The sequence below is a fragment of the Drosophila bipectinata genome, chromosome 2L (genome assembly GCF_030179905.1).
Source record: "Drosophila bipectinata strain 14024-0381.07 chromosome 2L, DbipHiC1v2, whole genome shotgun sequence".
Classification (NCBI taxonomy): Eukaryota; Metazoa; Arthropoda; class Insecta; order Diptera; family Drosophilidae; genus Drosophila; species Drosophila bipectinata.
The window spans coordinates 12,985,085-13,012,796 of NC_091736.1; the positions used below are offsets into that span (position 1 = coordinate 12,985,085).

At 43.4% G+C, this 27,712-nt stretch overlaps 5 protein-coding genes across 7 annotated transcripts; 2 read left to right on the forward strand and 3 right to left on the reverse strand.

Annotated features, from left to right (window-relative positions):
- Nucleotides 1-2,406: 2,406 nt before the first annotated feature.
- On the reverse strand, nucleotides 2,407-3,055 carry LOC108125359 (treponemal membrane protein B). The gene is made up of 2 exons (XM_017241491.2): nucleotides 2,994-3,055; nucleotides 2,407-2,927 (listed from the first exon to the last, which is right to left on the reverse strand). The coding sequence occupies exon 2, from the start codon at nucleotides 2,876-2,878 to the stop codon at nucleotides 2,453-2,455; it is 426 nt and encodes a 141-aa protein (XP_017096980.2). The 5' UTR covers nucleotides 2,879-2,927; nucleotides 2,994-3,055; the 3' UTR covers nucleotides 2,407-2,452.
- Nucleotides 3,056-3,473: 418 nt separating this feature from the next.
- Nucleotides 3,474-3,980, reverse strand: LOC122321501 (antifungal protein). The gene is made up of 2 exons (XM_043211543.2): nucleotides 3,849-3,980; nucleotides 3,474-3,782 (listed from the first exon to the last, which is right to left on the reverse strand). Exons 1-2 carry the CDS (start codon nucleotides 3,858-3,860, stop codon nucleotides 3,525-3,527), a joined length of 270 nt encoding a protein of 89 aa, XP_043067478.1. The 5' UTR covers nucleotides 3,861-3,980; the 3' UTR covers nucleotides 3,474-3,524.
- Nucleotides 3,981-4,973: 993 nt separating this feature from the next.
- LOC108125300 (heterogeneous nuclear ribonucleoprotein A1) lies at nucleotides 4,974-5,467 on the forward strand. The gene is made up of 2 exons (XM_070277394.1): nucleotides 4,974-5,108; nucleotides 5,171-5,467. Exons 1-2 carry the CDS (start codon nucleotides 5,097-5,099, stop codon nucleotides 5,450-5,452), a joined length of 294 nt encoding a protein of 97 aa, XP_070133495.1. The 5' UTR covers nucleotides 4,974-5,096; the 3' UTR covers nucleotides 5,453-5,467.
- Nucleotides 5,468-6,177: 710 nt separating this feature from the next.
- LOC108125299 (E3 ubiquitin-protein ligase KCMF1-like) lies at nucleotides 6,178-7,758 on the reverse strand. Its single transcript, XM_017241428.3, has one exon. The coding sequence runs from the start codon at nucleotides 7,563-7,565 to the stop codon at nucleotides 6,339-6,341; it is 1,227 nt and encodes a 408-aa protein (XP_017096917.2). The 5' UTR covers nucleotides 7,566-7,758; the 3' UTR covers nucleotides 6,178-6,338.
- Nucleotides 7,759-12,833: 5,075 nt separating this feature from the next.
- On the forward strand, nucleotides 12,834-17,787 carry LOC108125273 (uncharacterized). Of its 3 annotated transcripts, XM_070277456.1 has the most exons (5): nucleotides 12,836-13,060; nucleotides 13,120-14,065; nucleotides 14,135-14,280; nucleotides 14,336-14,549; nucleotides 14,655-17,787. In XM_070277456.1, the coding sequence occupies exons 2-5, from the start codon at nucleotides 13,138-13,140 to the stop codon at nucleotides 17,756-17,758; spliced, it is 4,392 nt and encodes a 1,463-aa protein (XP_070133557.1). In that variant the 5' UTR covers nucleotides 12,836-13,060; nucleotides 13,120-13,137; the 3' UTR covers nucleotides 17,759-17,787. The 3 variants fall into 3 exon arrangements, with proteins under 3 accessions (XP_043067470.2, XP_070133556.1, XP_070133557.1); XM_043211535.2 differs by having other exon boundaries at nucleotides 12,834-14,065; nucleotides 14,144-14,280; XM_070277455.1 differs by having other exon boundaries at nucleotides 12,835-14,065.
- Nucleotides 17,788-27,712: the final 9,925 nt, after the last annotated feature.

Consider the following 27,712-nt stretch of genomic DNA (forward strand, 5'->3'; position numbering starts at 1 on the left):
ATGTTTCAGAGCAAACACACACACAATAACACCAACGGGCAGGCGTAACTCTTAACGAACAATGAAAAGGGCCAACGGAAAAAAGTGTTGCATACCGAGCAGGCGCAGGGGCCGGTCATAGGTCGCTAGGGACGGCGACGCGTCGCCCGCTTTTGTAAAGCAGCGTATAATCCGCTGATTGCTCCCAAGGTTCAGCTTTCAACAATGAAGGACACATCGCATACACAGAGAAAAATTAAAAGGGTAGGAGACTATATTGTCAAATGCATGGCTTTAGTGATATTAAAATTATACTCTATCTTTTAGTTAGTGTAGAGTACACAGAGGTAGCATTCAATTTAAGAGTGTCCTAAGTGCCGGTTCTGAACCTGTCAACACACCTGTCCCCACAGAATCCAGAACTTTCCCATGGCCAAAAGTACCCATCGGGCTGCCCAAGCCAGTATTAATTTTGCATATGAATACCAGCACCACGGATTGCTGGATCCTTGTAGTCCGTTGGTGGTGCTGCCTCTGTTGCTGTCATAACTTTTCTTTGGCGCACTCATGTCATGTTTATTGCATGCAATAAATTTCATTGACAAAAAATCCTAAGCCCCCATCTTCTATAAAAGCAAGTTTTGTGGAGGAGTTTCTATTTTAAGCTCTGTAAATGGTCAATGAATTAGTGAAAGGTACACAATTTATACTTTATATTCTTACCAATTTCTCAAAAATAAATATTTTAAAGCCCAGTGAAAACGAAAATCAAATAAAAATATTTTACTTTGTTGAAACGGTTTAGTTTCCATTATGAAAAATAATATGTTTTAAAGCTTTGATTTTTTAACCTATTAACTGTTCTACCTGCTAAAAGGATTCTTTGGCTTGTATTTATGGTGCTCGGTTCGGTAGCTTCATTAGGCAGCATCTGAGTAAATCAAGCCAGGTTGCAAACGTAGCAGAAAAATTAATATGATAAATACCACGTATGCAGGAGGGAAGAAAGTATTTTTGGGCAACACATTCGGCTACATTCCTGCGGTAAAAGGGTAAAATAAAGCTGCCAACTATGCAGTTGTTCTTGCACTGAACTGCACTTAAGTAAAATGAATTGCTTGCAATTTATTTTTGTTGCTTATCATATAAATTGCACTCGCCTGCCTGCAAGTCATTATTTGGCACATTTGCGCTCAATGACTGCACATTGTTTCTACTTACTTCTTCCCGGCCACTTGCCCCTTTTCCATTTTGTTCCCCTTACCATCCCAGCCGGGAGCGTTAAATAGGAGTGACGAACCGGAAGTACCCAGATACAAGAACTACTGACCCGGTGGGTTGGCTGCTTGAACAGACCTGGCCAGTTGGTCTTTTGCACTTGACTGCATCTCTGACCTCTGGCACAGAAATTCGAAGGCATGTGGCCAGGCCAGGTGCGAGGTTATTGCCTGAGAATGCCACTTGAGCATTGGCAGCCTTTTTATTTACTAGCACTTGCCCACTGAACTAAACACCCACACCAGTTCCTTTCCATTTACCCATTCTATAAATTCTACTCGAACTACCGATCATCATCAAATACAGAAAGTAAATGAAATAAAATACACAAGCTGAAAGCTCTTACCAATATAAAAGACAATCATTAGAAAAAACCTTATCACCAAATGGTTGCTTCACAATTATCATTGTGGGTAAAATAATACTCTATGACTGATTAATAAGTTTCAAAAAAAAACAATATTCCGTTTCAATGTTAGTTTTCTTTTTAATACTTTTTAGTTTATTCATTTTAAAATGGAGTATGAACTCTAAAATCATACTTTACAAAATAATGTAACATTTTTTTCTTGTTATAATAAATACCCCACTAATAATTATTTTGAGTGGGGGTACTCATTTTGAGTACTTATTATGACTAACAGTCAATCAAACTGTTCAAACTCAAGATATTTACATACTTAAGATAGGTCATTGCATATCCTGAATTGATATCAGAATTTAGATTTAAAATGACTTTAATTAGTTTTTAATGAAAACATGTTTTTGTTTAGAAAAAAAAGAAATACAAATGCTGTTTTCAGTAATTTAATCAAGATGTACCCTATCTAACATGGCTTGTACTTCCCCACTCATTTGTTGTTGATAGGGGACTTACAAATTGACTCGAAATAACCGGAAACTGAAAATTTTTTCCAATCTTAATGCAGTAAACTTAAATTATTAAATATTAAAGAGCAACTGTATTCGAAAAAAGGTATTTAAACTGTGTTTTTAACAATGGGCAATGCCAAATTAATATTCTTTATGTTTTAAAATATTTTTTTGAATATTGGTACACAGATAATTTTGTTGAGATAAGAAAAAAAAACGCAGTGGAGGAGAAAGTTTATAGTTTCAAGTTTAAAAGTTTCAAGGAAAAGTTTCAAGTTTATATTTTCATATGTTTTTATTTTAGTTTAAATTGTATCGTAGGTTAGTGTTTAGAAGCGTCCGCCCTGACCGAATCCTTGCTGGCCGTTTCCACCCTGGCCGAATCCTTGCTGGCCATTTCCGCCTTGGCCAAATCCTTGCTGGCCACGTCCACCCTGGCCGAATCCTTGCTGGCCATTGCCGCCTTGGCCGAATCCTTGCTGGCCATGTCCACCCTGGCCGAATCCTTGCTGGCCATTGCCACCTTGGCCGAATCCTGGATGACCATGTCCACCCTGGCCGAATCCTTGCTGGCCATTTCCGCCTTGACCGAATCCTTGCTGGCCATGTCCACCCTGGCCGAATCCTTGCTGGCCATTGCCGCCTTGGCCGAATCCTTCCTGACCATAACCACCCTGGCCGAATCCTTGCTGGCCATGTCCGCCATTTTCGAATCCCTCCTGGTCGCGGTGGTGGTGGTGATGCTCATGGTGGCGATGACCGGTGACCACAACAGCAATGATGGCGAAAAATAAAATCTGAGGATCAAATAAGCATAATTAAAACTTAGAGAAATTCAACTGTTTAGTTTTCAAAGGACTTACGAAGAATTTCATTTCGATTCTTTGGTTTTTTTGTTCACGCTTTGGAATACGTTCTGATGAGCCTAAAAAAATGAATGGGCTTTTATAGCAGTTCGAAGAGTACTTTATAAAATCAAAGTAATAAAATTTAGTTTACACGAAATGTTTCGGCGCCTAATTTGCTTATCAATTAGACCTCAAGCTAAATTCAGTTGTTGTAAGTAAATAAATTGTTGAAGATGAGATGGCTATTCTAACTGATTGTGACCGACGATCGGCACCTCTGGTCTGTACTATTATTTGGTTTTTTTGAAAAGGGATTAGCCAAAAAGCTGCTGATTTCCATGCCGCACTAATTAACGATCATCATTAAATTATGACCCTAGCATTATGTCAATAGGCTTAGAAGAAGCATAGAAGCTGTGCGGCCTTCGTATGACAGTTTCTTTATGAGATAGAAATACAAGAAACTGTGGAGAAGAAATTCAAACACATTAAAAATTCTTATTTTCATTAGTTTTTATTATTTTTGGTTGTATCGTTAGTTAGTATTTAGTAGCGTCCACCATGTCCCCCATGTTGACCATGTCCACCTTGGCCGAATCCTTGCTGGCCATGTCCGCCCTGGCCAAATCCTTGCTGGCCATGTCCGCCCTGGCCAAATCCTTGCTGGCCATGTCCGCCCTGGCCGAATCCTTGCTGGCCATGTCCGCCCTGGCCGAATCCTTGCTGGCCATGACCACCCTGGCCATGTCCTTGCTGGCCATAACCGGCGGCCATTACAACAGCAATGATGGCGAAAAATACAATCTGAGGATTAAATAAACAAAATGATAACTTAAAGAAATTCAACTTTTTGTTCTTAAAAAGACTTACGAAGAATTTCATTTTGATTCTTTGGTTTTTTGTTCACGCTTTGGAATACGTTCTGATGATTTGAAAAAAATAGGTGGGGGCTTTTATAGCAGTTCGTAGAAAAACAAAGTAATAAAATTGTGTTTACACAATATATTCCGGTGCCTAATTTGCTTATCAATTGGACCTCAAGCTGAATTCAGTTGTCGTAAGTGAATTAATTGTTGAAGATGAGATGGCATATTCTAACTGATTGTGACCGACGATCGTCACCTCTGGCCTGAACTTTTGTTTTGATTAATTTGTTTTGTTTGTTTGGCAAGTGATTAGCCAAAAAGCTGCTGATTTTCAAAGCTCTCTGATTAATGATCATCTTTTAATAGCATACTATTAGGAAAGGTGGAAAAAAAAATCACGGCTTTGTTTTATAGCAGCCTTGTGAAGAATTCTTTTTGGCATGTTTAATAAAGTGAGGTATAAAAGTATTCAATTTGATTTCATAGTAGCGTTTTTCTTTTTTTTTTTAAGAAAAGAATCTTGGTTTGATTTTTATCACCATTTGTTCAACATAGTTACCAAAAAATTAATTCAGAACATTTAAAGTTCTAAGAGTATTCCTTTAAAATTTTTTAGTAAATTAAGGTTGCTTTTTAAGTTCCCAGTAAGCCGCCTATTTTTATTATCCTAGGATTATGTCCAAGAGCTATCATACTAACTGTGAAACGATATTTGCAGTTACACCTTTTTTGATTTAAGTTGAAAATTCTAATTTTCTTTGCTTAAGGATCTCCCAAGAAAGTTTTTTAATTTTGCTTATCTTAAGCTAATTTGAGCTGGTACTTTATAATATAATATATTGTATACAACATTTTTAATACAGAAAATATATATAAAAAAGCAAACAGAACTTAATATTTGGAACCCCTGTGTCTCAACAGTGGCCTGTGAGCACGTTTCTAGTGCGTGCTGATAACAAGTACAATTACCCAAGCGCGTCCCAGACTTGAAACTAGATTAATCCCAAATTCGAACCAGAAACACATTGAAGGGTTGTCCCGTTGGGTCTTAGTTCGCTTATCAGTGGCCAAACATTTACTCCAATCAAATTTACTCGCCAGACAAATGGAAATTTTATTGTGTTTCGACCGTCTGGCTTGTGTAACCCTAGGGCTTGTGACGAAACAATGGTGATTACTGGCGGGTATAAAAGAGCGTCTGCGCTCCAAAAAGATTATTAGTACCAGCCACATTAGCCGGAACATCAGCATCATGAAATTCTTCGTAAGTTTTAAAACCATCAAAAAAGGATGACTTCCTTTATTTAATTTTGAATATCCCTGTAGATCGTATTCCTTGCCATCTTCGCCTTGGCGGCTGCTGCACCACAATGGGGAGGTGGATTTGGAGGTGGATTCGACCAGCAGCAGCAGCAGCAGGGAGGATTTGGAGGTGAATTCGGAGGTGACCAGCAGCAGCAGCAGCAGGGAGGATTCGGTGGCGGATTCGGAGGTGGATTTGGTGACCAGCAGCAGCAACAGCAGCAGGGAGGATTCGGAGGCGGATTCGGAGGTGGATTTGGGGACCAGCAGCAGCAACAGCAGCAGGGAGGATTCGGCGGCTGGTAAACAGCACATAAATTTCCTAAATACAAAATAAAAAACTCAAAACTAAAACAAAACTTGTTTAGCCCTAACTTGGGTTTTTTAAAGCACTCATCAGTCATTTTTTCTAGGATATAGGGTTTGAAACCTTAGATAAAACTCATAGATACAATTATCAAAATTCTCTTTCATTTATGGTTTATCGAAACAGGAAACAAAATAACCAACAAGTGAGCCAAATTATTGATGAACAACATTTTGCCAAAATGAGTTGGATTTAGATTTTAAATCTCTAAGGCTCGTGAGGAAATTGATAGATTTGGAGATCCGCAATCGGAAATATCTCCTCAAGTAATTTCCCGCAGCTGAGGCGCTGCATAAATCTTTGAGATGAAGATGATGGCGCTTTGGAAGAGAAGTGAACTAATTAAAACCATTTCGACTTAAGAGGAAGGGGAATCCTCGAAAGCTCACTTGCGGAAATAACAAGACAGCAGCGAATGGTTTGCGGTTTAATGCTTACGATTTGTTGCTTGTCCTGAAGTCTTTCCTACTGCTTCATTGCCACGACAAAATATTAAAATAAATTAATCTTTGTCTGGTTTAAGTGTGCTAGTATCGAGCCAGATAAATGATGTTGAAGTAAAATCTTTATATATACAAATGAGAAAGGGGGTGTCTTCTGTGTAGATAAAGAATTGTTAAGAATTTGTTATCTAAAAACGGCACTGTAATTTTTACAGCTACTGTTTTCTACTGTGTATAAAATTTTTATTTATAAATATGAATTAGGTTTACACAAAAATTTTGCTAGTGTTTTGCATTAAATCAGAAACAGAACCAAAAAAGAATTGCCATCAACAAGCTTTTAAAAAAACAACTAAAACTGTGCCGTTCGTTAAGGATTCTGCTAGTCAATGGCTTCCTCCTGCTGGTACTGGCCCCCCACACGTCGCTTACAACACACCCAATCCGCGGGCCTCGTCCCTTGTCCAGGGCCCACCTCTATGCAGCCAGCCTTTTGGGAAGCGCGCCAGGCCTTCGTCCATGGTAAGGACATCAACGACATGGCCTTGGAAAGACCGATACACTGCTCTTCCCGATGCCATCCACCGCCACCAGTTTCCCGCTGCGGCGGCTCCAGTTCCTCTCCGCTCAACATGGAGAGGATCAGTTGCTCGGTGAAAAGGGCGTGCGTCAAACGCCGGCGGCACGCCACCTCCGAATCCTGACAGAGTTGCTCTTGATGGGCAATCCATTTCAGTAGGTGAAACCGCTCGGGCTGATCGGTGGTGTCTACCGGTTCCAGGACGACTATCTGGCTGGTGGGATCCTCGACGGGGGCCTGCGAATCTGGCCCCGAGCGGGAAAGGCCGCTGCTCCTGGTCCGAGCCTCATCATCCGATATTTCGATGCTACTGGGTAGCAGAGGTTCGGGCGTCCAGGATTCTGCCGGTACCTCGTCCAACTGCATGAGAATGTCATAGCCCAAGACGGGAGGACTTCCTCTGGACTGTAGCCTTGGTGGCTGGGAAAGTCCCTGCTGTAGAGATTGTGGCTGGGGCTGCGGTAGATTTTCCAACTGGGACTGCTGCTGATGCGGATATTGCTGCTGTTGTTGCAACATCAGCTGACGCCGCCGACGGCTGCGCTGGGAACTTCTGGACAGAAAGCGGCGCAGCGGCGGGGTGTCCGGCTCCAGCATGTTGGCGTGCTCAATGTGGTTGAGCACCAGATGTCGCGATAGGTTGCGGATGGCCACCAGATCGATGGCCGGCAGACCCGCACACATGGGACAGACAACGTAGCCGTCGGCCAGGCGGTGCTGGCCCCACACGTGTTCGATCAGCTTCTTGGCCGTGTGCCCGAACAGTCCGCAGTAGGGACAGGTGTAGCAGTTGGACATATGCAGTTGTTCCAACAAGTCCGCCCCGCCCAGTAGCTGCTCCGCCTGGGGCTGCTGACCCGGCTCAAGGATCAGCTGCATCGGGTGTTCCACTCGGTGCTCCAGCGTCTCAACATGGCTATCGTAGCAATCGCCGCAGAGGTCAAAGTTGTGGCAGCGCATGCAGCGGAAGCGGCGACCTCGGAAGTCCCGTCGCTGGCAGCCATCGCAGCAGATGTTCCGATGACCCATCGGGGAGGCCGCAGACCGGATATCTCTTTCGAGTTCGTTTTCGCCTTCGGTGAACAAATCCTCGCCTTAGGCTAGCCTTTCTTTTCCTCTCCGTTCCTCGGGGAACCAAACACTGGTCGAAAAACTGGGCAATGGGGTTTTGAATTTCTATAAAATGGAATTGAACGAATGGCATTAATGATAGGCCGAGAAAGGCCTACAAGGATAGGGGGGTTTCCTTAATAAAGTATTAAATAATACTATAATCTACTCTTCAACGCGGTTTCTCAATGGGGACGTTCCATGTTGGACAGATATTTAGAAATGTCTGTGGAAATGCATGGATGTAAGGCTGTATGCTATTTTACTGGAAACTAGTGCCAGGAATCATATAGTCTACCTTTTCATAAGAATCTATATTCTACCGTTAATTAAATATAAAATTCTGATGCCTTCCAAAGAGGTGATGGCTTAAACTTCATTGTATCCTGCTTAAATTTGGCAAAAATTGTAATTACGATTGGAGTGAATTGTATAAATGGGCACCCAGTACCCAGACCCTCTCTCTAATGGGCTAAGCACATTTCGCTTGGATTGTGGCTGGAGCCGGTTGTTCCTTTTGTGGCACTCATTTTCCCCAGCAAGCTCTCTCTTTCTCCGGCCCGTTACACCCATCTCTTTCTATTGTTTTCATTTCCTCAGCTCGGTACGCGGCAATTGTAATGGAAGTCTTCCGGCTTCATGCACCTCCGTCGGACTCATCATGCCACCAGATAGGGTAAGACCAGGGCTCCTGGGTCTGCACTGGTGTTGGTAATTATTTTATGGAGTGTGGCAGACGAGGCGCCCTCTGTATGTGGGTGTGTGTGTGAGTTACAGTGCCTCCGATGGTCGGGGGGGCTGGGTGCGTGGCCAACTTATGTTTACCAAGTGCGAAAGTGGAAACGTGCTGCAAACATGAAGTCGTGCCACCACCCCAACCCTATCTGAAGCAGCGCCAACCCCGTCCATCCCGGTTACAGTTCCGCTCCACCATCCCTCGCTTCCCGGCGTGTTTTACGCTTTATAATAGGATTTGAATACAATGGCATTGTAATGAAATGTGCAGCAAACGATGGTCTAGAGAGTAGTCTGTAGCAAGTTGGGCTCTGTGGTTGCCTTTGGATTCCGGCAAGGTCCTGTAACAGCGACTGCCACTGCCACTGCAATTGCGATCCCTCCGGCACTGTTCGCTGTCCGTTGCCAAGAACAAGCCAAACAGCTGTTCTGCCTTTGTCTGTCTGCCCATGTGATTCGAGTTGGTAATTAAAAGTAAAGCAAAAGGCAACTTGCAGCAATGGCTAAAGCACATTAAGTTACCGTTTTACACGTATGTATGTTTCCAGCAGCCGTCTAAGTTCTACACATTGGTTTTTATTTGAGGAAAAGCGCTTAAAGGTGTCCTGGCCGTGTCGTTTAATTTTAAGTTCAACTGCTGCTTTCACATCCACTTCAAGTCTTAAACTGGGCCAGAATATATCAAAGCCATCTGCTTCTCATATCTCTTTCCTAAATCTTAAAAATAGATATAGCATAAAATATTTTTCTTCAAAACCTAGACATCATCAATCAAGGCCCGTCAACCTTTGTTGATTAGTTGATCAATTAAATGTAATTGAAATTTTATTCTCATTAGCCTGCTAAAGGGTGCGACCCATTTCAATTGGGCTAATTAATGGCAAGCGTGTCTCAGTAGCTGCCGTTGAAAATCTCACAGCCACAAGCGATTGTGTGGAATCGGGAATGGAAGACCCCTTGGCCTTCCTCGATCAAAATTAGAGGCCATTGCTCATTAACTTTGCAAGGGATACAAGGCCGGTTTCCTCTAATTGCGGCCCAGATTTTCACTTTGGAAAGTCTTCAATGAAAATTCTTCATTTTCTAGGAGCCCATTTTATTTATGTTAATTCTTTTTCCCCGGCTTTGCTTCATTTTTTTGTTCGTCCCTCATTGAGACGATATGCTCAATTGCTTTTGTAATCAATCAAAGTCAAAAGCGCAAAATGTTACTAACATCCACGTATTGGCGGGTGTTGTGGAAGTGGAACCGATTCCTGGACGGGCTGGGTGGGAAAAGTGCAGACAACCCACTCGTGGCGGAAACTGGATTGTCATGTGTGCTCGCGGCTCTGGATGCTTCATGCTTCATGCTCGATGTTCTGTGCTTTCTGCTTGGCGGTAGATGCTGGATGCTCTTTGCTTGTATTTTGTGTTGGTGTTTGACGTGACACTTGAGCGACACTTGAAGCCCGATAATTGATATTGTGAAGGATGAGGGTGATGGGGCTGGGGCTCCGGATTGGGAGGGCGTGGTCATGTGCCGGTGTGTGCAGGTTCAGCTCCTTGTAATTACCGCTGACACATCATGGCGGTTGAGCTGCGGTTAATGGTATCCATAAATCGAAAGGTAGTTCCATTAATCTTTATGTAACTCTTCCAAAAATAAACTTATAAGAAAACATACAATTAAATAACTATTCCTTTAGGCCATATCCGCGTAAATTGCGTTAAAAACCAAGTTTGTGTCGCTATTCTACCCCAAGGAACTTTGTGTTTTGTGAAATTGGCTTTCTACAGAAGCTTTCTTAAAACAAACTTGGTCTGTTGAATCTGGTCAATGTGCAAACTGCCGCACACTTAGTGCCAACTTCAGGCATTCGTGGCGGCCGGGTCTCCCTCGGCCCCTCGACTGTCACCAGATAATTGTTAACCATTAAGTCGCACCGCAAATCAAGTGCAGCAATTGCAACTGGACTGCAATTCATTTGCGGCATGGATCATTAAAGGGCGCAGGGGCCGAGAACTTTGGACCAGAGACAAACCGCACGCAAAGTTAGCAACGTGGCCGAAACAGACGTAACCACCGGGACCAGACAGGGCCACAACAAGCCGGTCTGGAGTCAGGACGCCCCCGATGGCTGCCGATGGCTACCCCACCTCCAGGAAGTCCCCAAGCACCGAAAAAGCGCCAGCTGAAAGTTTTAGGGCATAAAGAGTTTTCAGCCAAGTGATGGATGGAGTGGATGAGCTGGAATGCTGATGGTACTGCGGGGGTTGCGGAATGGTTTCACGCTGCTTTCAGATCCATTAACCAACCATTCGATGCCAATCCGGAAATGATAATGAGGCATGTACGACGATGATGACGAAGCGTCGTATCCAACTTGTGAACTTTTGAACCGAGTACGGCGTGTCGCAACTATTTCGCGTTTTGAATATTAAATGTACCGAATTTGGATAACATTATCTGTCATTAGTGTCAAAAATTATGGCACTTCCATTGAAAACTAAAATCCTTTTAATGCCAGCGTCAACCCTTCTCGTCTCAGAGTGATAAGTCGATTCAGTTAATAATGTCAGGCGGAATGACATCTATTAGACGACTACGAGACAGTTTTTAGCCTGGCCGTCGCGTTGGCTTTGTCGCATTAATATTAATTTATCTGCATTTGTATGTTGAGAAAGTATATAGAATTCATTATTTATGAAATTTTATCATTTTTGGTAATTAAGCCCCGTTCGCGGGGTCTATGACATTTTAATTAAAGCCGTGCCACAAGCCGCAGACAAAGTGAGCCGCAACAAGGACAAAAAAGATAAAAGACCCAGTCTAATGCCTCTTGAAATTATTATCATCACACCCACAAAACCTAAAAAACCCAAAAAAAATATATAAGTCAAGAAAGCAAAAGTTTTGGCGACAATCCCGACGCACTTTTATGGTACGGCTTGTGGACTGCGAGTGAAAATGAAGATACGGGAATGTCACGACCCGGCCGCCTCATGATATCAGGGCCAGGAGACAAACTGGCTTAGAGATGGCACAAGTGCTACTATTCTAGGCTTTTTTATTAAAGATTTTTTAATGGAACTTACGATACAGACTCCTTACTTAAAAATTTAAACCCCTCTGCCCGAGATTCGAGTTCAATTTTATTGTGAAAATCATCAAGATTCAAGTGCCTTCTGCCGAAACCTCCCATGTAAATGGCACGAAGGACTGCATTTTTTTTACAACAGTTGCCATCTCTAAAGCAAATACAGTTTCGTGTGTGTCAGTGTGCTTTCCTGCTTAAAGTATGATTGCAAGTGTGAAAATATATATGCTAAACGTGCCCCAACCGCCAGACCGCCCCTCCGTTCCCGTTGCGCTTCATGCGTTTTTGTTTTATGACGCGGCGACGTGCTCGGAAAATGAAAAGCACTTGACGCGCCAAAGTGCTGAACTTGGCGGTCCTCCGTCCGCTGGTTCATCAGACCCCATGATTCCACCCATCTCCTACGGTCCACATATGCTAAATCGTAAAATGCTTCATTCTTTGCTTTTTTCTCTGAGTTTTTTCTTTAGTGTTAAAGTTTTTGTACTCTACAGAGAGGGTAGTCCTGAACAGCTTCTCAGCTTTAATTTAATAAATAAAATTTTTAAAATAATCTAAAATATTCTTTGGTTTATTTTAAATCTCTTGGAAGATATTTTGTTTTTATTTTTACCTCAAATGGGGAAAAATACTTCCAAACAGGGTACATCCCCAACATGGAGTAGCAAAAGAAATCCGTTTCCAGGGTTCACGTTGCCTTATTTTTTATGCGACGTGCGCTCGCCTGTAAATGGGTTTCCCCTTGGTTTCCCTCGCCGCAGTTTCATTCTCATTTGTTCGAACAATTTAAGAAATTGTCGCCCTGTCTTGGCAAAAAAACAAAAAAAAAACGAAAAAAATACGAAAAAAAACTATGCATGTGTAAAGTTTATAGTAAATAAAGTATGATTGTCTATTGTCGATGCTCGTTCTTTTTGTGGTTTATAAAAATTCAACACTCTATTTGGTGCCCTCGCTTCGAGTTAATTTCATTTGATTTATATGGATTGTGTCAATGGAAATGGGACGAGCGGGAAAAGGCAGATAAGCCGGGCTTGGAGCCGGGGTTAAACCTTGTTCTGTAATCGCTCTTGTTGATGATGTACACATTCTGATGTTGCATGTTGGATGCTGGTGGCTGGTGGCTGGTTGCTGGTTGCTGGATACTGGATGCTGTTGTGGTCAATAAATTACCAGCTGTGCAGAAAAGCATTGGGGGCTTTTGTTCTTTTTTACGCATTTGAAGTGCACTCAGCGCTTTTTGCCCGTACTCACGCCCACACTCGGACACAATTCGCAATTAATTAAAACAATTATGTAGGCAGCGACACAACAACAACAGGAACAGAAAAGACAAACATGGGAAGGCTCAAATGAAAGGGATTGTTTAAAAAATGAAAAGTTCCTACAACAAGGAAAACAAAAATTTTCTGCGGTGAAATGTCATGTCGGCTGTCAACCACACATTCCCAGTTGAAGTATTATACAATTATATAAGCGAGAGCCCGAGCTATACCACTTGCTGCTCAAATTACAAACCTTACACCTTGCTTCTTGAGTCAAAATTAAATCCAAAATGGAGATAATTAAGAAAACTTATTATCGAGCAGTTTTTGTAAAGTATGCAATTGTTCCTTCTCCTCATGACGGCATCTGTATCGCTAATGTTTATTCTTGAGAACGACGGAGTCCAATTGATGTCCTTGTTGAATGGCAGCTTCTTGGAGGACTATTATAAAAGGCGGAAAAATCAAGGTATGGTGTCTACAAAAAAGCCTCGCTCCGATTTTGAATCTTACGAGAGTGAGAAAAAAAGAATTGCAAGGCTTTGGGATCCTATACTCAATCAAAGCCACGATTTTCTGGATGTCAGAAAAGATAATAGCCAGGAGAAGGGTCAGGTCTCAGGATCAGGTGCAAATGAAATATTTTCAACGAATATTAGTAAAACTGAACCTTGCAAGGATAGTAACACTTTAAATCCCCCTGGAACTGGGTCACCCCCACCCAAAGGCTTACAGAAAAACAGGTTTGTACGACAGCGTCCAATAGGACAGCGTCCAATACTCCCCCTATCGGTTCAAATATTCTTCGACAGAAGACCGAAATATGGAGAAAAATACCCGTTAATTGTTGCCATGAAGAGTTTAGGGACAACCCCTTTCGTACTCAACATCACAGTAGATACATCTGATTATCTCATTGATGACAAGGTAATATATCCCAGCCAGAAATCTAAATGGTCATACACAAGCAACTTGAGAGAGCTCCTAAGCACAGTTGGAATTCCCGAAACAAATGTTGCCTTTAACCAGGCCTATTATTACCGATGTCATGCAACATTTTATAATACACGGCACAAATACGCCATCGTGAAGGTCTCAGATCTAGAAAACAGATTTGTCCTGCTGGCAGCGACGTATAGGAGAGCGTTCAGGGTTATTATTCCTTCAAGAAGTAGGGATAAGTTACCCGTATTGCTACTACCATTTTGCAAAGATCCGGAGCTGCCGGTTGCAGTTTCAGCCTGGACTCACCGTGTGTTCTATGCGATTATCATTAGGAAAGGTGTAAAGGCAAAGTACAAAACATTCAGTTGGGATTTTTATGATATGAACGAGGAATGTGAGTAGAAGATTCATTCAGCATTCAGACAAGTAGACTCCGAAGAAAACCAATTTATACCTAACACAGTTCTTATAGCTCATGCTGGGGACACTAAAACTCTGTACCTTAAATTGGTGCCTTACCAGGTCAGTTATTTGAACTATAATGTGATAGACCGTGTCTTCATGTTGCGGGCCAGCGGTGTCATCAACGGAGTCTTCACTGTAGCTCGTGTGAGTAACCAGCGTCAGTCAGACTGATATCTACAATCGTTTTCTTTGATTGCAGTGCTATGTGAAGTATATCCCTCCAGATATTGAAACGGAAATTTCTGGAGGCCAGCGACGGAATGTGGACGTCAGGGATTATGTACTAATAGACGGTTCATCGAGCAAGGACAGAGTCTTTCCTGTAGAAAGTCTGGCAACAAAGAATTTCCATTGGCAGTGTGAAAGCACGGACGATCCCAATAACAAATATTGCAAATATGATTTATCAACAAGTAAGATAGTTCTTTTAGCTTGACCTATCATAGTCTTAACAAAGATAGCGTCATTCAGATAGTTGCCAAGATGTAATAATAATTTAAAAACCTTTCTACCTCTAGAGCCCAAGATACGATTCCCGAAAAGAAGCCTCCGAGTTGGTAAGAAGTACTCCATTGCCCTGACCGTTTACTCCAAAATAGACCCCAGACATCGATCGAGCGCCATCCAGATTATAAAGGGCGTGGAGAGGGACACCATTGCGCCCAACATCGTCTGCCGACGCAACTGTGCCCTGGACGTGTATAGCACGGCGGAAAGTGTCCATTTGACCTCCGATTGCCCCGATTGTCGCCATCGGGTGCGCTATTACGAGTGGCTCGTCAGCGAGGAAGGCGGCCAAATCCAATCTGTATCTCGAAAGAAGTTTCTCGTCTGGAGGGGCACCAGTGCATACATCGACATCTACTTGAAGATGATTATGGTGAACAATGTTCAGGGTATTTCCAAGTACTCGATGTCCCGGAACGATGGTCCTCAAGAGGGCAAGTGTACAGCATGGCCCGATAGCGGCATCGAGGCTACTACCGTTTTTTCCATCACTTGCGTGGGCTACGAGTCGCCCTTTGTTCCGCTGACCTTCCGCTTCAAGCTCGGAGTGGCGGCGGTGGCCACTTTGATTCCGTTCAGCAAGATCAAAATGGTGTTGCCGACGACCAACTCTCTAGAAGTCTCCATCTGCGACACTGTGGACACGTGCGTGTGGCAGAAATTGTCCCTGACGGTGACACCATTTGTGTTGGCGAATCCCGATGCTACCCAGGAGAACCATATCAGGGAGGTGATGGCAGAGGTACCAGATCTCCTGCTGCATGGCCACTGGAACAAAGCCTTTGTTCTCTCATTGGTGGCCACGAAATGGATCGCATCTCCCGAAGACGGTATGCTGATCTTCTCGCATTTGCAAGATCAGGATTTGCAAACTGGTGGCCAGCTGGAGCAGATGACACTGCTGGGCCTCCAAATGTTGTCGCGATTGCTCCCGCTAACTTTCCGATCAGCGAGGCTCTTGGGCGATATGTTCATCAAACAGACCACCATTTTCGAGCACACCGTCCAAGAACAGGGCTGGTTGCATCGGGACGCCTACCACAGTCTGACTGCCATGCTCATGGCCTTTATGTCCATCTTAGGAGACAAGAAGCATGTGGAGGGTCTTGCGATGGGCATGTGCAAGCCCACCAGTCCTGAGTGCGTCAATATGGTGATGCTGGAGAACCTGGAGCTCCAACTAGAGATAAAATTCGATCCTCTGATTCTGCTGAAAGTCAATTACTGGATGCGGTGCACCTGGTTCCTCTACAAGTGTACCTACTACATGGGCATGCTGGCTACCAAACGCCATCACCCCTATGACGAAGCCTTTGCGGTCCTAGAGGGCGGCATTGCCTACCAGGTGAATGTGACTGAGGTGACGGAGGAAACGGAGAACATCACCATCAACACTATTGACATGATCCACGCGGTGCATCTGTCCGCCCCCCTGCTATTTGAGCTCAGCAAGATGTTCAATCATACCACTATTCTATTTCAGCTCATCTCCCAGCAGAACTTCCACAACATCTTTTGGTGGTTTCCGGATCCGCTGCCCTCAAAAACCAGTGTGTTGATAATCCACGCCCATAGTCCCGGCGAAGTAAAGTACACTACCGGTATATTTTCCATAAAAAATCGGTTGATGTTCAGGACGAACATCAGCGAGTTTAACGATGATCCTGTTTTCAATCAGTGGATGGCCAATGGCACCATCGAAAAGTACTCGGAGATCCATTTGTACAGCCTGATGCTCAGCAACAAGGCCATGCTGGCTGTGCGGATAGTGTCCTGTTCGGAGCCCATGAGAGTTAAAATGCGGATGCACCGACAACCCTCAGCCCTGGAGATGAAGAAGGCCTGCTTTATAACGCCCAATATGGGTGGGAAGCGGATCTGGATGTCCAACAACTGCCCACGCAGCCTGGCATTCGTGGCAGTTCAGAGGACTACGCCTGACCGTTCATTTCGGAGTGGAAAGAAAACAAAGATGTTGCGGGATGATTCCGACTGGGATGCGCCGCTAAACTACACAATCTTGCTAGAGATATACCAGTGCAACGTGTGGCAGAACCGGACCCTGGATCCTGGCTGGGATGCCGAAAACTGCATCACATCCTTCGAGAACAGCTATGGCACGTCGGTCCAGTGCAGCTGCAGTATCCTTGGGGCCTTAGCGTCTCGGATTGTGCCCATTGCAGCGGAACGGCATGTGGAGTACTTTCGAGATGAGGCTATGACCTTCAAAATTCTACTACCCCTTTTTTTCCTACTGCTCCTGTTATTGCTACTCGTCCTGATGGTCCTTAGCTTCGGGAGTCTCTCGGCCCATCAAAGGCGCGAGAACTTCCTGCGGTGCGAAGGGAGCAAAGCAGAAGGTCTGGGACGCTTGTTTAACAACGAGAACGAGATACTCCTGATAGTTGTGACCGGCGGCCGGGAGTTCGCCGGGACCACCTCTAACATTAAGTTCTATTTCAAGTCGCCCCACCGGCCTCAGACCTCGTTTAATGTAACGCAGGACTGCGCGCATCCCAAGTTGCTAACGAACAGCACCAACAAGCTGCTGGTCCCGCGAGGATCGATCTTCATACCCACCCGCCTGGCTCTGGGTGTCATGAGGAACGGCCGGTTTCCGTCGTGGTACTGCCGCACCGTTACCGTTGTGGACCTGAAGCTGAGGGCGCAGCAGCTGTTTGTGGTTGAGCAATGGATCCATTCGGGTCACACCAAGTTTATGCGCTCCAAGTATTTCACGTTCGGCCCTCAGAAAAGGGACTATCAATACACGTGTGCCACGCGCTTTCGTAACCGGCTGGAGCAGCTCTTCATCAGCTGGTTCATGGCCAATCCCATCACCGGACCCTGGCAAAGCAGCGTTGGCAATGTCACGATGAATCGCTTCGAGCGATCCTGCGCCTGGATCTCCAAGCTGGCGATCTCGCTCACCGTGATCAGTATATATCTTCCCCTGAAAAGAGAGGAAGCCGAGGAAAAAAATCATGGGCTTCACCACAAAGAACATATACAAATAGATGAGGTGGTGATGCTGGCGCTTGTGATCTTTTTAATTTGTTGTGTGGTTCAAATATGTTTCGAACTGCTTATAACACGTGTTTTTTTCTTGGAATAAAAAATCATAGAACTTTAATGGATGATATACAAGCGAAATAGCTATATCCGGTGTTTGGAAAATTGGCTTTAACTTCTTAATTTTCCTCTTTATTTTTAGAATATAATTGGAGGAAAACCACTGTCTGTTTTGGGTCCTGTTTTCAACCTAGCCAGGGCTAATGGATTTTTCCACGCCTAATTACCATTACTTACCTAAGTGGAGAACAAAAAACGTAGACACCCTGGAAAAAAATGTAAAATTGCATTAAAATTATCGTCGTTTTTTTTAGAAACTGTCCTCTTGGTATTTTATTTTTTCGGGACTTGAATGTGTATGCAAATGGAATTTCATAGTCACCATTAACACCTTTTTGCCCCGTCGCTCCTTCACACCTGTTTCTTGTGGTGACTTCTTTTTTTTTTTGTCCGCATATTTTATGTCACGTTGGGTGAGAATTTTAAAAAATAAAAATGCATTTAATTAAATGCCACACAAATGCTGCGAAAAACGTTTTCAACGTGTGATATTTTATGCCAGAAGTCGGGATATTTTTCTTTGCTTCTGTTGTTCTCGTTTCTCATTGTCACGGGGCAGCCGAAAATGCATTTTCATAACTTTACTGGCCATTATAAATGTGTTACGTTGAGGTGGTTCTACTTCTACTAAAAAAAGTAAAAGGTACCAAAGAATACCTGTCTAAGTACACTGTCTAAAAAGCTTTTCAAAGTGGATTGAATATCAATGTTACCAGTGAAATGGTTGAAAAAAAGGGCTGCTGCAATTCCATTGCATTTCCATGAACCATTCCTGTATTCAGCCTTGAGGAGCTAACGAACATCCTGCCCCTCTCGGCATTTTTGGCAACGGCTCAATCTGCAACCAGTTCCGATTTTTGCTTACTTTGTAGTTAGGCATAGATTTGGAGCTTTCCCCAGAGACTTTTTTTGCTGGAGTGTCGCACGGAGGATGCAACGGAAATTGTACTGAGGGCACGGCCATTATTCTCCGCACTCTGCCGGGAAACCAAGGAGGCGACACACGCATCACAATTCTGAAATATTGTAGTTGTCCGGGCCACAATGTCTGGATAAGTACCCTGTAGTAATGGGTAGCTGATGGGTGATCTACAAATGAATAAAAATTTGTAATAAACTATGCTTATTAAGAAGAGAAAGTATATTTAAAATCATAAACCTTAAAAAAGTATTTGCAAATCACTTGTATCATTGAGATCTTCTTGAAACCATTTTTCAACAAAAAAATCTATACAGTTTATCAAGAGTTAAGGGGTATCTTTTGAAACTCTGCTATTCGATTAAAGTTCCTCTCTATTTTTTTGTGGGTCTTGTAGTTTTTCTAGCTGTAGCTGAGAAAATTGCAGCCGACAGTTTGGCACATTCCCATTTCGGGGCCTTGGCATAACAACGCCCACTTTTTGGCCACTGTTTGCATACGTGCCCGTTGTGAAATTGCCTGGGCGCACTCCTCAAATCATTGGCCGCTTCCACGGCCCTACGCCCCTCCGCCCTGTGCCAGCGCCCTCTAGCCCACCTCAAGCCGCCCCCACCCCTTCAAGTGGTGGCGCAACATGTTAGTGACACAATCGAAATGGAAAACGACATGGAACATGGCAACAATAACGAGCTGCAATAACAAATAACTTCGAATTTTGGCTCGGATATAAGACAGGTAAGAATACCGGGCGGAAATTGAAGTGTGAAGTGTGTGAGTGGATTAGTTATCCTGAGAATTGTTACTCTTTGGCAAATTTCCTTCTGATTTGTGGCACTCACTCACCGTCGGATTATGCCACATAGTTCGGGAGCGAAGCAAAAAGATTTGCCCTCAAGAAAACACCAAATACGAAAAAAAAGTGAAAATCCACCTAAAGTTTGCCATCTTTGGTGGATACTCCAACAGCTACTCCTCTCTGTGTATATATCCCGGTTTCAGATTTGACAGAACTCCTCCTCCAACTCTATATCTACTCCGGATCCCCGTGGGTTGTTTACATTGCAACAACGCGACACTGCGGTGGCACATAGGCAAATGCAATTGCGGATGAAACTTAAGTCCACCGGGGTACATGTTCAGGTTGAGTGACTGTCAGGTGAGCTTCATTTTAGGGAAGTTAAAGGAGTTTTATATAAGATCTATATGAAATAAGATCTAGTTTAATTATATCTTTTAACAATCTACTTTTTTTTTATCTATAAAGTATGTAGAAACCTCACAGCCTAAGCTCTTTGGTAAACTTTCCTAATCGAAGTCATATAACCGATATTTTTCATTACAGTGAACTGAACTGAACTCGCCTGCTCATGTGGAACGTCGTCGGAATCGTCGTCTGTGGTATTCCCAGTTTTCCCAACTTCCTGTTCCCGGTTCCCTGAGCGCCTAGACTCGCTACGGCGCATTGCACATACGCCGTGTGGTGCAGCTGGGCTTCGTTCACGTTATTTTGCCTATGAAATTTGCAAGAATTTGTTATGTCAATTGGGAACCACTACCGCTTTAGCTTACTTTTAGCAAACCTGTCGTCTGACTTGGCTTGTCTGGCGTGCAAATATTTCGTTGCTGCGTTAAATTTTGCTTAACAAATTGGCCCTTTTACTGGCTGGAAGGCGACAGCAGTGTAGCACTTTAAGTTGAAGACGGAGAAGTCGTTTCCAACGAACATTTTCGCGAATATGTAGCTGTAGCTGGAGCTGAAAGCAAACCATCAAGTCTGCATTACATGGGGCGTATGCGTAATTTCGGATGCAGTAAAAATCCAGCTGCAGATGTTTCGAAGCACGAAATTAATTACGGAAAATAAGTACACAGATACGAAGGCACTGGGACGGACGGACGCACAATAAGGAAAAAGACCAACAGCAAGCAGCGCCAGAATAATAATAATAAGTAACAAAAATAAACTTTACACGCTCAAGACAAGGAAGAACAGAAGCCGCGCCGAAGGAGACGCCATTGTGGCAGTAGCAGTAGCAGGAGCAGCAGCGGCTATAAACAAGCATATGCTAAGGCAAAAGGCATAAAAATAAATCCAAAGAAAGGAAAACTTTTTGATATTATCTGACTACGCCCCAGTCATGTGTGCTGGTATGGGTTTTCGTTTGTGTTTCCTCGCATCCGATGTCTGGGAATTCGTCACTTAGCTTGGCCATGTATCACAAAGTCAGCACAGAAAAAAAAATATAAATATTTTCGCAACCTTTCTGGAATTTCAATCTTATTATGGTTTATTGTTATGCCGTCCATCTTGACCTGTATTTTTCCCAGCGTCTTGCCTCGCACTCATTTCACTAGCATCGACGTCTCCTTTTCCAGGCCACAAGGAGAGTCCTTGCTGGGGGCTTAAACATGAAATAAAGGCAGCAATTAGTGCTAAATAAAGAAATCATAAAGTGTAAATAATATTTCTGAAGCGCAAATGAAAAGCAAGCAGGAAAGCCACAAGAAGGAACAACAAGTCCGGCCCGAAGAGGCATGCATATTATTTACGGCTGTCATTGTTTTGGCATTTAAAGAGAAAACTCCTTATCCGACAGCCAGCAATCATTCTGAACTGCCCCTTCAAAGGATATTAATTGTTACACAAAAGGACTTCAAATAGATTGCAAGCACTTGTCCAAACACATATCCTGACAAATTGTGACAAGGATGATATGGATGCAGCTTTTGTCAAAAATGCCAATTAAAGCAGATGGCAGAATATTTTGGCACCAAAGGATGTCTGTTTCTGAGAAATTTAAGAAACGAAATATCCTAACCGATTTTCTTTGTTCGGCACGTCTTCCTCTACTGAACCAAAAATATATCTCTCACAACAAATGCATTTCCTCATGCCAAATCTAATGAATTTATGGCTCCAATTCACAGAAACTCAATAAAATATGACTGTTAACTCGGAATGCTCCCTCCGTTCAGATTGCATGCATAAAACCATCAGGAAAACCACCGAAAAATCATTCTGTGTAGGTATTTTTGTACGTATTTGAATTCGTATGCCGGGGCACAAGGCAGGAGTTTGTCTCCTGACTTTACTTCGAGTGCACCGGGAACGAGGACAATTCCTGGCGGGAATCACGTAACGCATTGTTAAAATATAATAAAATTGCAATTTTGCGTTCATGTTGCAATGTGGCGTCATATCCTTTTTCCTTTAATTTTTCACGAATTCGCCATTTCGTAGTTCCGAAAAACTGAAACTATCCACCACTCCAACCCAGCCCCGTCCTCATCGTCCCTCGGCCCAGAAGCGGAACATTCTCCGCTTTCTATGCACACTCCATAGATTTTAATGCAATTTTCTCGATGGCGGAGGAGGATGCAGTCGCCACCACCCATAGAATATATAGCTATCCTTGTGTGTATATATATTTTTATTTTGCCGCTGTCATTGTCGCAGCTGCCAAAGTCTTTGTGCTTCTGGTCGACGAGAGCTCGAGTGGAGTGGAGTGAAGTGGTGTCGCGTCCAAGTTTGGATCTCCGCGCTCGGATCCGGGTACTGGAAGCCAAGAGTCCAAGTCCGAGGCCGGGTTCATCCCTTTTTTTGGCCACAATTTAGTGCCCAGTGATGATCAGAATAATAAAACATGAGGATTTGGGGATTACTTTTGTAATGCTTTTAGTAATACTACTTTAAAATATTACCATATTATAGAAATTAGTGTCTAAAGTAATTAATTTTCTTAAGAATTTTTAAAAACTATTTTCGACAACACTGTTAAAGCCCGTTCTTGTTACCGAATCCCTTCGTACGGTTCGGTTCTGTTCTGTTTTGGCTGTTTGGACAACGTATCCGCTCGTTGGTTTCTCTCCGGCTTTTGGCCATATTTCTGCACTCAATTGTCCTTCAGTGCATTTTGCGGTTGTCTCTATTCTACTTTCTGCATTGTGTTTGTCATCTCTCCCTCTTAGCCGGAGCAGTAAAGCATAATGCCTTTGTTTGTTCGCGCAATAAAAAATGATTACTTTAATTTCCGTGCCATATAAAAAGGCACGTCTAACATGAGAAATCGCCGTCATTGCCGGTTTTGTCTTCTCTTTCCATCTAAACTGGCTCCACTGACCATAGACCTCCAATGGGAAATGCATTAGGACCTGTGCCAGTGGGTCATGAATGGGTTATGACGGTATAATCACACGGAATACACTCCTGTTTGCATTTTGTTGTTAAATCTCCAATAAGGAAATTAAATCAGTTTCAAGGAATTTAAAGAAAAAATATCGTAGCTGTCTTCAGTTAGCCACAGTTGTTGTGAGCCATTTATTTTCGTTTTAGGAATCGTAGCTCAGCTAATGCAAAAATATGCCTGCCAAGCCGGTGATTCTTTTGGGCCTGGGTCTGGGCCTGGAAGCACTCCTTTTGGCTTTTTACCCGTTTTTTGTGTTTTTCTCCTCGGTGCTTTTTTGTTATCTTGGCCCCTTTTTTGTTCACTCTGTTTTGTGTCAAACCGCACTGGGCCACAAAACAGAAGTCAGAGCCATGTCCCTGCTCCTTGGGGTCCTTGGGTCGCCAACGCGCTGAGCTGCTAAGCGAAAACTTTATGCACCAAATTGTTTTCACCTGCTGTCCCAAATTTATAACACCTCCCTTTCAATGGGCCCCTCTGTTTTTGCACCCCCCGGCCGCCTTTTTTTATACCCTTGCAGAGGGTATTATAATTTTGTCCAAAAGTGTGCAACGCAGTGAAGGAGACATCTCCGACCCTATAAAGTATATATATTCTTGATCAGGATCACCTCCTGAGTTGATATGAGCATGTCCGTCTGTCCGTCTGTCCGTCTGTCCGTCTGTCTGTTTCTACGCAAACTAGTCTCTCAGTTTTAAAGCTATCGACTTGAAACTTTGCACACACCCTTCTTTCCTTTGCACGCAGTATATAAGTCGGAACGGCCCGGATCGGCCGACTATATCCTATAGCTGCCATATAACTGATAGATCGGAAATGGTATAACTTTGGTGTTTTTAGAGTTAGAGAGCTAAAAATTGACATGAGAGCTATTTTTGGCAAAATAATATGACATGCCAAATTTCATATGGATCGGCCGACTATATCTTATAGCTGCCATATAACTGAACGATCGGAAATGACCCAACTTTCGTGTTTTTGAAGATAGAAAGCTAGAACTTGGTACACATTCTATTTTTGGTCAGTTAATCCGACCTACAAAATTTCATTAGGATCGGCCGACTATATCCTATAGCTGCCATATAACTGAACGATCGGAAATGGTATTTGGTAGAAATATCAACTTTTGTATTTTTGAAGATAGAAGCTTGGGACTTTTTTTCGATTTTTTATTGTAATTGATTGGTTTTATTATGATGTAATCATAAGGATTGGCCAACTATATCCGATGTTTGCAATATATATCCGGTTTTAGCTGCAAGGGTATATCAACTTCGGCTCCGCCCGAAGTTAGCTTTGCTTTCTTGTTTTTATTTTTATTTGTATAATCCTTTCGGTTATGGGCCCGGACCCCGTCGCACCCGCACCCGCACCCCCATCCCGGTTGGCGTCGAGTAACTTTCGGGGCTGACAGAAACCGGCATTGGAATTTGCGAGCCGGCGCACGGATTAAGTGAAAGACAAAAACCGGAGGGCGACTCCGAATGCGGATTCCATTCCGGCAATGCCTGGCCAAAATCGCCGGCACAGTGGGCCCGATACTTGGAGTACCTTGGATCTGCCTTGAAGCTGGTCGCTCTTCATTTTATTACCGCGAATCTTACTTTGCATAATGTTGTTAAGCAATTTTTACGAGGCCTTACCGACGGTCACTCATAATGGCTGCCACACTTGTTGTGTCCGCAGGCTACTCGGCGAAAATGGAAGTTTCCTCCGGAATGATGAGTACCAAAGGTTGGAGGGGGGATGGCAGGACAGCCGACCACTTTTGAATGACCCTCATTAAACGACCAGAAATTATATTAAATTTGGCAAGAACAAAACTCCCACACGCACACCCAAAAAGGCCAGGCAGCTGCATAAAAAAGTTGTAAATATTTTTATGCCTGCATTAATATGCAACGCCAACCACTGTAGGGCCTGTCATGAGGGGATAAGGGTGGTGGCTTGCTGTCGCTGCTAATACCACCGCTAATAAAATCTTACTGCCGCAGTAGCATCAGCATCAGCATTGCCGGCTCCTGCCCCTGCCCCGGCTCCTAGGGGCTATCCTATCCTGCCCCTTTCCTTGCGGCTCCTTCAGATTCGAATCCATGGCTGCTCCTCCAGAGCCATGAAGCACAGCTGTGTGCAGTCATTTTTACTGCTGCATCGCCTAGGAAGCGACTGTAGTCGTTGGTAGGGCGGTGGGGCGGTGAGGCGGTAGAGCTGATAGAGGCCCTCTGCTTCCGGGGGCGGGACCTTAATTGGGCGTGGTCAGATCTAGTTGAAGCCAAAAGGCCAAAGTGTGTAAGTGCCTAAACTTTGTTATTACATTACCGCCAGCCACTAGTTCAGCACAATGATATTTAATCGGAAATGAAGTGAGCGGTTACTCACTGAACTTATTCCAATTAAGTTTTTGGTTTTATAAGTCCATAATTTATGTGGTAATATTTTAATAAAGGTTTACTGAACAGCCAAGGTTGGTAATTCGCTATCTTTAATTGCCTTACTGCTAAAGTGGATCTTTAAAAATTATTATATCTCTTTGTATCTCAAGATACATCTGCCACTTACATCCTTTCTTCCATCTGAAATCTAAATACAAGTGATGCCTTTGCTGGCTAAGACACACCGAGTTTTTCTCCAGCCATATAAATATGGGAAAACAACGTTTACAGATTGCAAACATTATAATATTCCCACACAGCTCCCTCTGACAGCTCAAGAGTCGGTGTCCGTAGTGCTGTCTATCTGACGGAACATATACGTAACATTGCAGCTCTCCCGCATCACTCGCATCATGCTCTTGCTTTGTGTTTGGGCTGCCTGTCTAACTGTCAGTTCAGTTGGCTTTTGTTGGTAATTATTCAGATTTTGTTTGCATTTCATGCATAAATAAATCACCGAAAATTGCGACTCAAAACTATAAATGCCAAGTCATACATCTGTCACGATTTCGAGGAAGTGGCAGGCGGCTGGGAGGACGCGGATGTTGGATAATATTCTCGGACAGGCACTAAAATGCAGCTGCCTCTCATTAGTTTCTCCGGCACTCAACCAGTCTAATTTAATCAAGTTGAATGGTAAAAGAAATTACATTTTCTTTTTATATTTTCTTTTTTTTCGGTAGGTAGGTAGGTGCCCAAAATATGCAGCCCAAAAAAGGGGGGAATGGGAAATTACCATGGCTAACAACATTTGGTGCCGCGCGTCCTTTATGTAAATTGCGGCCAAATTAGTGAGTCAGGGAAAAAGAAATCCCAGTACAAGTAAAGAAAAACAGACACTCGGAGCGTACTTAGGCAGCTTTGTGTGGGGGGGATATACTTGGCTGGGAATCACTTAACCCCGGGGCAGGTGAATGTCCATAAAGATCCATTAGATGCTCAAGGTAAATGGTTAAGCGACAACATCAGTGGCGCCATCATATTTTAATTTGCATTCAAATTAAATGGCACATCAACGAAATAAAGGTATTGGCAGCGCTTTCTTGATGCCATTGGCCAAATAAATTAAAACAGGGTAACCATAATACTCAAAGAATAGTTTCGTAAAAGCCATTTAAAATTGAAGTTTCAATAAATCCTTTTCAGACAAACATTGGTTAATGAGTGGATACATATGCCTCGATAAACTTGATGATTTGATTAAAAATCCCCACAAAATTGTGCCCATCCCCACTTAACCCGAAAGCCTTTAAGGCCTGCCATTTAATTCCCTAATCCATAAGATCCTTTTCCTCCGCAGGCGTTTCAGATGTGGCTCCCAAAACCTCTACGCTTTTAGCCAACTCCGAAATAATCCCCCAGCGCACTTTTCTTACGACCCAATCCGACTGTCATCAACGACGTCAAAAGCGCTGCCCGCTGAGCCAACAATTAACAATTAAAACCCCAAAGCGCACAACTCAATTTTGCAATACACACAGCGGAGCCGGAGCCGGATCCGGAGCCTCTGAGACGAGCACTGCAATGGCAATTTCATATATAGGAGTATTCCGCAGATAGCTGGGGAATGATAAGGGTAACCCGCAACAACAATAACCAGTCGCCAATGGACACTTTCGGGGCCGAAGGGGTAAATCCAAAAACCCAGGACCCCGAACTAAGGACTCTGGACTCAGTGCCCAGGACTGCGAATTCAGAGCCATGGCCAAGTTCTCTCGGTGTGCTCGTCGCACTTACAACTAAAAACTTGTTACGTATTTAATTGCAATTAAAAAGTTGTTTTGTAGTTACGAGTGTTGTTGTTACTGCTGCTGGTGTTGTTCACATTCTTGGTGGGTTGTTGTTATATCAGACAGCCCAGCGAACACGATGGCTTCGAAACTGTCTCCAATAACAAAACCAGAGCCCAAAACCCAAACCGAAACCCCAAACGAAAGACTCCAAGCGAGAGGATGCGATGGGAAGATGAAGTCATTACAAGGCGAAATGAAAATGCGTAGAAAAGAAGCCAAAAGGGTTTTCCGCTTAATGACTTTGATGGTGTTTCGGTGCTTTTGGATAAAGGAGCCCCAAAAATCCCAGCATCCACCACCATCCCAACCTCTGATTTTAACGATAGCACTCATTAGACTTTTGCGATTTTTGGCTTAAAACTTTGGCCATAACAATTGGCGATGGCCATCATCGCGATTTTGACACAAAACCATTGGGGTTATTCACATCCAAAACAACAGGATTCTGTCCTTTGGCGTCATAAATGAAGAGATTTTCTTGGTTGTGGAAAGCGGTGATCCGCCATAATGATTTAATTCTAATTACTCTAGACAACATTAGAGAATGGTTGATATTTTATTTTAGTTGATAACAGATTTCTTAGGACTACTCAGACTCTGGCTTTTTTT